This window comes from the organism of the source record quoted next, unplaced genomic scaffold (assembly GCF_019419815.1).
Source record: "Pyrus x bretschneideri cultivar Hongxiangsu unplaced genomic scaffold, Pyrus_bretschneideri_v1 Contig50, whole genome shotgun sequence".
Lineage (NCBI taxonomy): Eukaryota > Viridiplantae > Streptophyta > Magnoliopsida > Rosales > Rosaceae > Pyrus > Pyrus x bretschneideri.
Window position 1 is genome coordinate 1,555,906 of NW_025999788.1, and position 10,598 is coordinate 1,566,503.

At 39.1% G+C, this 10,598-nt stretch overlaps 1 protein-coding gene across 4 annotated transcripts; it reads right to left on the bottom strand.

The window, feature by feature from the left end:
- Positions 1-3,533: 3,533 nt before the first annotated feature.
- Positions 3,534-7,376, bottom strand: LOC103951976 (G-type lectin S-receptor-like serine/threonine-protein kinase At4g27290). 4 transcript variants are annotated; one of them, XM_048569856.1, is made up of 7 exons: positions 5,920-7,359; positions 5,436-5,552; positions 5,077-5,231; positions 4,789-4,999; positions 4,434-4,680; positions 4,188-4,338; positions 3,534-4,039 (listed from the first exon to the last, which is right to left on the bottom strand). In XM_048569856.1, the coding sequence occupies exons 1-7, from the start codon at positions 7,226-7,228 to the stop codon at positions 3,743-3,745; spliced, it is 2,487 nt and encodes an 828-aa protein (XP_048425813.1). In that variant the 5' UTR covers positions 7,229-7,359; the 3' UTR covers positions 3,534-3,742. The 4 variants fall into 4 exon arrangements, 3 of the variants coding, with proteins under 3 accessions (XP_048425813.1, XP_048425814.1, XP_048425815.1); XM_048569857.1 differs by having other exon boundaries at positions 4,434-4,671; positions 5,920-7,355; XR_007252869.1 differs by having other exon boundaries at positions 3,898-4,039; positions 4,445-4,680; positions 5,920-7,376.
- Positions 7,377-10,598: the final 3,222 nt, after the last annotated feature.

Sequence of the window (10,598 nt, forward strand, 5' to 3'; positions counted from 1 at the left end):
AAACTACTATTGCATAATAAACAGGAATGCATAACCACATGAATACCGCTTACCTGGCACTTACCTGTGCGTCCACAGCACCAAATACACATTTATATATGTATGCCAACTACCAACGCACGTGATGATGCGTAAACAATATTCAAATGATGCATGGCATAAAACATATAACCTTTTCTATTTAATTTCTGGGAATTAATATGTATATAGGTATATACGGAAAACAAAAGCCCACTCACTGATAATTAGAAGGGTCGTAGCCCCCCTGCCTCGAGTGCGTACGCTCGTCCTCGGAAAACGAATCACCTATACGCGACAAAGTTACGAAAACATTAATTTAAAAGCACCTAAGCAACTTCTCGTAATAACTTCTCATACATTGCTCAAAATGGACAAATGAATATACCAACGTGACCTACACAACCTCAGGATCACGCCCATATTTTTAGAAAAATTTTTGGACCACGCACGCGCCCCCACGCGCCTGAACACGCACGGACCTACGCGCCCCCACGCGCGGCCCACGTGCACTGCACACTGACGGCGTCAGTTGACGCCGTCAGGAATATTCCGTTAACTGACGGAATATTCCGTCAAATCTAACCGGATTCTGTCACTGCCGTTAGGAATATTCCGTTAGACTTAACGGAATATTCTTCTTTCTTCTCCGGCGAGACGCCGGCGCCGGCGACGGCGCCGGAAAACTGGGTAATTTTCAAACTAAGTTTTCTCCTTCGTTTTTCAACCATTTTTCACGTTCTTTATACCAAAATGAAGCTTAGGACTAGTAGAATCACGTTAGACTAGTTTTAAGGCCTAAAAATTGCTAGATCATACCTGTCTTCAACTTCAAGAATCGGCCAACTTCGTACAGGACGATCCCGACGTCCAAATTCACCCAACGAACTACTCCGAGGCTCCTTGGGACCTCACAAGCACAACTACAAGCTTAGAAATTCCAAAAACAAGCTAGTTTAGGTTTGCATGAACAGTGTAAAATTCGGCCATTGTTGAAACGACGTGAAAACGTTCGAATTCTTACCTGGAATTGGTATGGTTGTGCTCCTCACAACCTCACGAGCACGAGGGTGGTCTTGGTTTCTTAATTGGTGCAGGTTTGAGTATGTTTGTATGTGTGGCCGTGTGTGTTGAAGGAAGAAGAAGAAGATGGATTCGGGGAGAGAGAGAGAGAGAGACTGAGACAGAGACAGAGAGACAAAGAGTGAGGGAATGAGGGAGGGAATCCCGGGAAAGTGAGGGTGAGGTGTGAGTGTGTGTGTGGTCCTACAACACCACACTACACAACACTTAACGTACACAAACAAATTAGGGTAAAATTGTCATTTTAAATGTACGTCTCGTTAGTTTCGGGACGGAATGTTACAAGCAATGCCTGCAAATTCAAATGAAAATCACAAAAGTATCCAAATTCAAAATAATACTATAACGACAGTTCCAATATGCCATGGGCAAATTCAAATGACTCACACATAAAATTATTCTTCTATCTGTTCAATAAAAACATAATATTCTACCATTTTTATAAAAGCGTCATCTTCTACATCTTCAATGAAAAAGTCATTTTCTAAATCTTTTGATATTTTATTGCTTTCACTAAATAAAAGGAGATGAAAATATGAGTTAAAGTCTACGGTAGACACACAGCCAACCCTTTTTTCTTTTTTCTTTTTTTTTTAAAAATAAAGCAAAAGAAGACATCACATTCCGCTTTGATTCCGTACAATTCCAGTTCTTCGAACAAAATTGATTGGAACCCAGATTGAATTTTCGGCTGCAGATTTGGGAGGTAAAAAAAATGTCTTTATCAATTTGGAAAAAAAAAAAAAAAAAGTTCTTATCAGTCTTCTTGCAAGTGGACAAATTTGAAATTGAAAAATTCATTAAAATGTGGGTGAAAAAATAAAACATTGAGATGAGAATAATTTCACTCAAGGATAATAGTGGCAACAATAACAATAAAACTTTACCTCATTAAATGAGGTCGGCTGTATAAATACTAGAACGCCCTTACACTCGATTTTGTGTCAAGTCTTCAACTAGCAGAAAGATAATATTGAATTCAAAAAAAAAAATTTATGAGCAGTAATTTTTTTTTTTTTTTGTAAGATTTCTTAGCAGTATTGATCTCTTAAAATGTATACTAGCAATGCAAAATGCATATGCATAGCATGTGCTGAAAAATATGAAAGAGGGAAGTTGGAGATGTGGAATAATTTAAATTATTCAAATAAAAAATTTCTGAGCAGTATTTATTTAATTTTTTTGTTGGATTTCTTAACAGTATTGATCTCTTAAAATGTGTACTAGCAATCTAAAATGCACATGCATAGCCTGTGCTGAAAAATATGAAAGAGGGAAGTTGGAGATGTGGAATAATTTAAATTTATGATTTTGCATCTCAAATTTGTATCTTCATATTGAAGATACTCTTGTTAACAATCAACTCTGTTTGTGTGATGTAATCAATGTAAACGGAAGGCAAAATAAGATACAAGTTGAGCTTTAAAAAGTTTAGTGATAGAATTTGAGTTTTAAACAGTTAAGTGAGACTCAAGTTGAATTTGAATTTAGAAAGATGACGCCATTTAGTATTATGGTTTAGTGATATTACTCTTTACTCAGGTTTGATTCTCGACAAAGGCGAATTTGAACCATATTATTGTTAACTTATTATGAGGCTAAGTCTATCTCCCTCTCTGTTAGTGTAAATAATATAGTTTGTTTAAAAAGAGTAAATTTTTTGGGAAAGATGGCACCTGGTTGACACATTAGAAATAACATTAGTTCTTCGGACATTGGTTGTCCAATACCCTTAATTTTTTGCTTTGATGGCGTTGTGCTAAGCATTTATCAAACATTTGAATGAAAGAGAATACAAACAACCCCCTCTGCAAGTTTCAGTGCCGGAAACCTCGTCTCCTCGGTCGAACCCACCAGCATCTTCTCCTCCAATTGCCCTACCGTCCCGCCCCCCAAACCCTCTTCTTTATCGTAGTCATGGCAGCATCAATTCCCTCCCCTTCCTTCTCTGGAGACCACGTCAACATCAGCGTCGTCTATCAAACCACAGAACGTTACCCACAACCACTTCTCTGCCCTTCGCCGGAAACCATGTCATCATCGGCGTCGATTGCATCCGGCGACTTCCTTTTGATGTTGATTTGAAGAGAAAGAACGAGAGAGAGAGAAAGCAAATCCTCTGATGCGGGGGAGTGTGGGGGGGGGAGGAGGATATGGGGTGGCTGGGGTCATGGATTAGCTTTGGCAGATCAGCCATGGCATCTAACAGGATGAGAAAGAAGATGAACGGTGTTTGGTTATGAGTTTAAAATGATAACCGATTGTCAGGTTAGTAAGATAGCAAATTAAAGTTTTAAAATACACATGTAATATTATGGGCCACATCAGAGGTGAGTAAATTTGAGTACTCCCCGTTGAGTACCCAAAGTATTGTCCTTGAACGGAATGGATTCCGCCGCAACTGGAAGGAAGTTAGAACAATAGGATACACATAGTTTCAAAGCTCCGCACCGACTTCCTATCTCTTCCGAGCCTTTTTTTTTGTTGAAAATTTAGAAATTTGGTGTTAATTCCGGCGATCAACAAAATGAAGTATGTAATTCACCTTAAAATTTCTCACACAAGTTCAAGTCAGACTACCAAACACATTTTACGATGACAGCCAGACCAGAGGCATCAACAAGCGCAAGAATGATATGATCTACCGAGGTTCTATCCATGTAGTGCTGACATTGTTCTCTGAACACGGACACATGCTTGATGGTGATTCAGTGACACTTCGTTCAGTGTAAAAACCAGGTTGCTTTGGAGAAGGCAACGCAACATCATTGCTCAACATCAGAACCACAGATGACATGCTTGGTCTATCCTCAGGTACTCTTTGCACACATAACAGCCCCACGTGAAGACACCTTACCACTTCATATATATTGCCCGAATCAGAAAGAGTCTTATCTATCAGTTCCAGTTGTTTATCTTGCATCCATAGCATCCATGCCTTGAAAAAAAGTCGAACATATATGATGTGTTAGTAGAATTGCATGTCATTGGAGCATTCTGCTCACCTTCTATACTGTTATACGGCATTTCATTAGACGAGGTGTTTTTTAAAAGTAAAATATCAGCACCACGTTTGTCATACTTACATGTCCAAGAAGGTTAAGGTGGTGATCCGGATGACAAAATCCCCTGTTCTTCTTCCCACTCAACATCTCTAGCAGTATAACTCCAAAACTAAAGACATCAGATTTCATCGAGCAAATTCCATCTACAGCATATTCGGGAGACATATAACCACTGCCAAATCAAATTGCAGTGACCAGTGAGAAAGAATTTCAGGAGAACAGCACAATTTAAAACATAAATCATATAACAAGTTTGATCATACTTACTAGGTTCCTACCACTCTCTTTGTGTTGGCCTGACTTTGATCTGTGTCAAATATTTTAGCCAAGCCGAAGTCTGCAATCTTCGGGTTCATATTATTATCAAGCAGAATATTGCTAGTTTTCAGATCTCGGTGGATAATCCTTAATCTAGAGTCATGATGAAGATAAACAAGTCCCCTAGCAATTCCACTAATAATGTGAAAGCACCTAGGCCAGTTGAGCAACTTTCGTCCCTCTTCATCTGAAGAAACTTTAAGCATGTTAATCAGTGTCACACTGAATCCTGGTAAAAGAAGTTTGAAGGTGAAGGATGGTATGATCTAAAAGCCACATGGTTAGTTTCGGAGGGAACCAATACCAAAAATAAAGAAGTCTAAGCTTCTATTAGGCATGAATTCATATATTAGAATCTTTTCATCTTCTTGAGTGCAACAGCCCAGAAGCTTTACGAGATTCCGATGCTGAAGTCTGGTTATCAGTATTACTTCATTTTTGAACTCCCTCATTCCTTGCCCAGAATCCTTTGAAAGTCTCTTAACTGCAACTTCTTTCCCTCCCATCAATGTGCCCTATGGATTACCATTTCGAAAAGTCTTAAATTTTGTATAGCAAAGTAGCTCATCTTAGTTGCATGAATTTTTATTACCTTGTACACGGGTCCAAAACCACCTTCTCCCAACTTGTTGCTGCTTGAAAAGTTATCAGTCGCTTTGGCTATGGTGGTCAAGTCAAATAGCGGTAACTCCATGCCTTCCCTGTCTTCTCCAAGGTACTCTTTTCTGAAATCCTTTCTTCTGACTCCTGAAACAGTAGGAGATCTCTTCAGTACGGGTAAAAATGATGTGAGCAGTTAGTTACACTTTCGAAATAAAATACTAACACCTTATCTACTGCATTTTTCATTGTCAATGTCATGATACTCTGATATATATTTTTGTTCCTGAATCTTATAATCATATATACAAAAATAAAATAGAAGTCGGAGTCCTTGTCTGGGATTTTTACCTTCATTTCTGAGTTTCTTCTTCCGTATGTACAATATCAATCCAGCTATAATCGTTCCCAGGAGTAAAACTGCGGAGCTGATGAGAATTGGTAGTTTTTTCTTGTTGAACTTGCTCTCTTTCACAAAATGATCTAAAATATCCCAATCAAAACAAAACTTTTGTGTGATTTGGTGAGCAATCTCTCATGTTGCAGTAATTTTGATGTTATGACCAGCTGCATTTAGCCATGCTGCTCCTAACTTAATTTTCAAGCGGATGAACATGTAGTTCTGCCTTTTATTATGGACCTAAATCTAAAAAAACCTCAATGATTTTCACTGTGCGGATTCTAACTGCTGGCTTATCGAACCCCCTTGGGGAGGAAAATGAAAAAAAAAAAAAAAAACATAAAATGTGGACAAAACCCCATTCCATTTTAATCTCAAAATATATGGTGATTTTTCTATGCACCATTAGAAACAAAAATAAAGTCTAGGAGCTACCTAGTTCTGAAGCTGCCATCCGTATATAGAGGTCCTGAACGTCACTTATAGCGAATTCTCTTATGTCAATAAGGTTGTCAAACCAAATCAAGCAGCCACTTCCTCCCTCCCTGATATCAAGATTTGCATACGCCGTACATGAGCAGTTTTCCAAACATAACGACTTGCATTCCTTGAGGCTCATGCTTTTATTAAACCATGAGGTAGATGTGTCGGGCAATTTAATCCCATTATACTTTAGGAAGCCATCTCCAGGGCTGCAGGCCAACGGAGTCCTTCGAACGCACCCACCGGACCAGTATCCTGAGTTCCAATCTTTTGGAGATTTTGGTGCAAATCCCTTCAAGCATGCACATATTGGAGCGTTGTTGATATTGCAAGTAGCATATGCACCACACAAGGCATAATTTTCACACTGATCTGCTTGGAATGTAAAGGAAAGTTCCCAACTCTGTGTTTGGTGCACCCATGTGAACCGTTGTGTGATGCCTAACGGGTTCAATACATATCTCGAGAACTCCGACCTGTTCAGGAGCCTGTACTCATAGTAGACCTCATTCTTGTTCAACCGAAATTCAGCCCCAGGTAATGGATTGGGGTTTCTTATTCCACTAGATCCATATCCTGTAAAATGAACACCATTCCATGACCCTCCTCGAGCCTGTATCTTAGCTCCTTTCATAGTAACAAGTTGTGGTAAGCCCCAACGACTTATCCGTAGTGAAAAATCTCCTGGAGCAGGATTTTCTGTGCTCTTCCAAGACGAGACATACCTCTCTAAACCGCTAGCTAAGTCCCAACCAAGCTTCATTTCCGGTAGGAATGTGTCACAAGGGTAATCAAAACTCTGCCACGAGAAGTAATCCGAGTTCGTTTCATTTCCGTCTTTCACAATAAGATTTCCAGTATCCAAGAGTTGTGATACTGGATTCCCCACGGTTCTTGATGAATTGGATGACCATACAACGTTGTCTGAGCTATTAAGGAGGACTAGTACTCCTTGCTCGGTCAGCTTCAAAAATCCGGACGAATCACCAAGTGGTGTTTCTCTGTTGGCTACCCACACAACTGTATCAGCAGAAACTGTGTACCATATCCCCAAGTACCGGCCTTTCGCGTTACCAGGGCTGAAAAATCCCAGTTCAAAGCCTCCACCTGCTGAAACCAGAGTTTCGCCATCTCTAATAGATCGTCTCGGAGTGATTGTGCCTAGTGTAGCTGCAGATGAGATCCTTAGGAAGGATAATAAGAACAGACACACAAATATGCTCCTCAAGGACTGCATTGGCATATTTCTGAAACTGTACATTTCTGCAGAGGAGTTGGAAGAAGAAAAAATTAACTCTCTTTCCAGTGTCTTTTTCCTTTACCATTTTTTTTTCTTTTTGTTAAGACTTTGGAGTCACCTTGGACACCTTGGTTTGAAAAGTTGGTCTCAGTGAAAGGATAAACTAAATTGACCGGCAGCTGATAAATCTGACCACTTCAACGATGGATAGAAAACTTCTGCCTCACTCTAGTGTGGCATTTGTGTGTGCGGGAACACGTGGTCTACTGAAGTTTTTCTACCAATAGTGGTATCATGAAGCAATCATTCACTTCTGTTTCACAAGTTACATCTTTTGGTCAAATCTAACCACCAAACGTCCCGAACCAGACTTGAGTGTTTATTCCGGCGATTTACAAATCGCCCGCCTGGTTCGATCAAATACCCGAACCAGAACTAAGTGCATGGATCGTGCTAGTATCAGCCCGCATGAGACGTCAGGTCCTCAAGGAATCCATAAAGCTTTACATTTTGGTGATCTTAGCCAAATATGGCATTCCTTCAGAAGAGTTTACAGTGTTGTTGGAGCAAGGCTCGTTTTGCTTCTCCAACTTCCTATGTACATATGCATGATCTACTTTCCTTCTCAATGAAATTATCTTAATAAGAAATAATAAAGTACAATTAATAAATAATAAACACAACTTTAACTATAACTTAAATTTTCTTCATGCAACGTAACAACTCCAAATCCTTTCTTTGTTGTGCTTTAGGAAATACTAAATCGTAAATACATTTCTTTCAAAAGTTATAATCGCATGTCTCGTTGTTTCCCAGCTAAGAGTATAAACTTCATGTCAACCTTCCGAACACGTGTTGTGATGGTAGATTGAAGGACTAACAAGCACTGCAATGATGATCTACCGAGGTTCTATAACCTTACTGCTGAAAGTATTCTCTGAACATAGAAGCATCCTTGATGGTGCATCAGGGATGCTTCTTTCAGTGTAAAAACCAGGCTGCTTTGGAGGCGGCAAGGCAACATCACTGCTCAACATCAAAACCACAGATGACATGCTTGGTCTATCCTCAGGTACTCTTTGCACACATAACATCCCCACATGAAGATACCTTAACACTTCAGATATGTTCCACGAATCACAAAACATCTTATCGATCAGTTCTAGTGGTTTATCTTGAACCCATAGTATCCATGCCTTAAAACAAATTGAAACATGTATGTTATGTTAGTGGCCTAATATGTAAAAGGGGCTTTGCTGCAGACCTTCAACACTGTTAAATGGCATGTCATTACAAGACGTGCTTCGAAGAGCACTGTCTAATTCACTATTCTTTTTAATGTAAATATCATCACCTCGTTGGTTAAACTTACATGTCCAAGAAGGTTGTGGTCGTGATCTGGATGATGAAATCCCGTGTTCTTCTTCCTACTCAACATCTCAAGCAGTGTGACTCCAAAGCTAAAAACATCAGATTTCATCGAGAAAAATCCATCTGCTGCATATTCCGGAGACATATAACCACTGCCAGATCAATATGCAGTGACCAATCAGAAAGAATTTCAAAAGCAGAACAATGAAATTATAAACCACAAAACAAGTCCAAGCATGCTTACTAGGTTCCAACCACTCTATTTGTGTTGGCCTGACTTTAATCACCGCCGAATGTTTTAGCCAAGCCAAAAGTCTGAAATCTTTGGGTTCATATTATCATCTAGCAGAATATTGTTAGGTTTCAAATCTCGATGTATAATCCTTAATCTAGAGTCCCGATGAAGATAAAGAAGCCCTTGGGCAACTCCACTGATAATGTGGAAGCACTTAGTGTGGAAAAGTAAATTGCTTACTAATTTCTTGTTAGTAAATGATTTACTTATTCAATTTACGTTTGTCCTATTGTATAACTGTTTTTTTTCTGTTGTGATAACTTGTGCTCATATGCTAAGTGTAGGTTCTTAGATCAGTTTTCATTTTCAATGGCTCACATGCCTTGTAAGTGCCATGTGTCATAATCACAATGGCTCGTGTATTTGAATGGTTGTGATAACTGATGTAAGAAATGATCTATATGAATGAAAAACATTGTTCTGCAACAGTGTGGATGATGCAGGGATTATTCCATTTCTCACTCTAGTATTTCACTTTCTCTGTGTATTTTCTTGCTCCCTTCATAATCCAAGAGTTCATCAATGAAAGACTACTCAAATATCAACATGGTATCAAGAGCGTAGGTTCTATCTGGAATCAGGGCATCTAATCTGTGAGTGCTGTGCTCGGAAATCCAACGTGAAATTTCCGACTCAGTTCGTCGATTTAGATCTTACTCTATTTATGCATCTATGAATTTAGGAGAGCTTAAAAAGGATGGAGTTATTATTTAATTAGCTGATCGTTCTAATGCATATCCAAAAGGAGTTTTGGAAGATGTTTTGTTGCAGGTTGATCAATCTTTCCGACTGATTTTTATGTGCTTGAAATGAAAGATTCGGCCCATTCTCCACCATTGCCACTCCTACTTGGAAGACCATTCATGAAAACAGCCCAAACCAAAATTGATGTGGCCAATGGAGCATTAACAATGGAGTTTGGTGGTGATATAATTAAATTTAATGTTTCTGAATCTAATAAGAACCCTAATGATGTTCATCCTTGTTTTGTCATTGATTGAATAAGGATGTAGGGCAGGAACAATTCACACCTATCAAGAATGATGCATCTAGAACCACCATCGAAGAGGGAATTGGAGTGGTTGCCCTAAAAGCACCCAATCTGGCCGAGAAGAACCATAGTGCAATTGTTGACGATGCTACCATTTTTGAGCCTTCATCACAATATATTTGTAAGTCTCCAACCCCAATTCCAATTCCCATTTCAACTAATAGGTTGTTACCTTCTTTGGTGCAGATTTCCAATCGATTTCAAGGTGGTGGAAGTGTTTATATGGATTTTAGGAAACTCAACACCACAATCAGGGAGGATCACTATCCCCTTCCATTCATAGAGCCTTATTATGAGAACTTTGAGGGTAGGTTGTGGAGGATGTAACCCTCCATGCTGTGGGCTCAAATAAAGCTTAAAAGGAGGTATCATCTAGCTGGAAGATGTTAAAGCAAGCGCTTCTTGGGAGGCAACCCATGCATTTAAATAAAGAAGACCTAGGCATCTCCAACAATCCACAACCAGATTTGTGTTCCTAAGCCCTTATCTTTATTGCTTTTACTTTGCCATGATAATTGTTTTTGTTAGTTTATGTTGTTTGTTTGTTTGAATGTGAGTTTTTGTTTGAAACATTGAGGACAATGTTTAGTTTAAGTGTGGGGGGTGGGGGGGGGGTAAACAAGCTGTTTTTGCATGATTTTCGTGGGATTTATTCACCTATCACTTCTATGTTG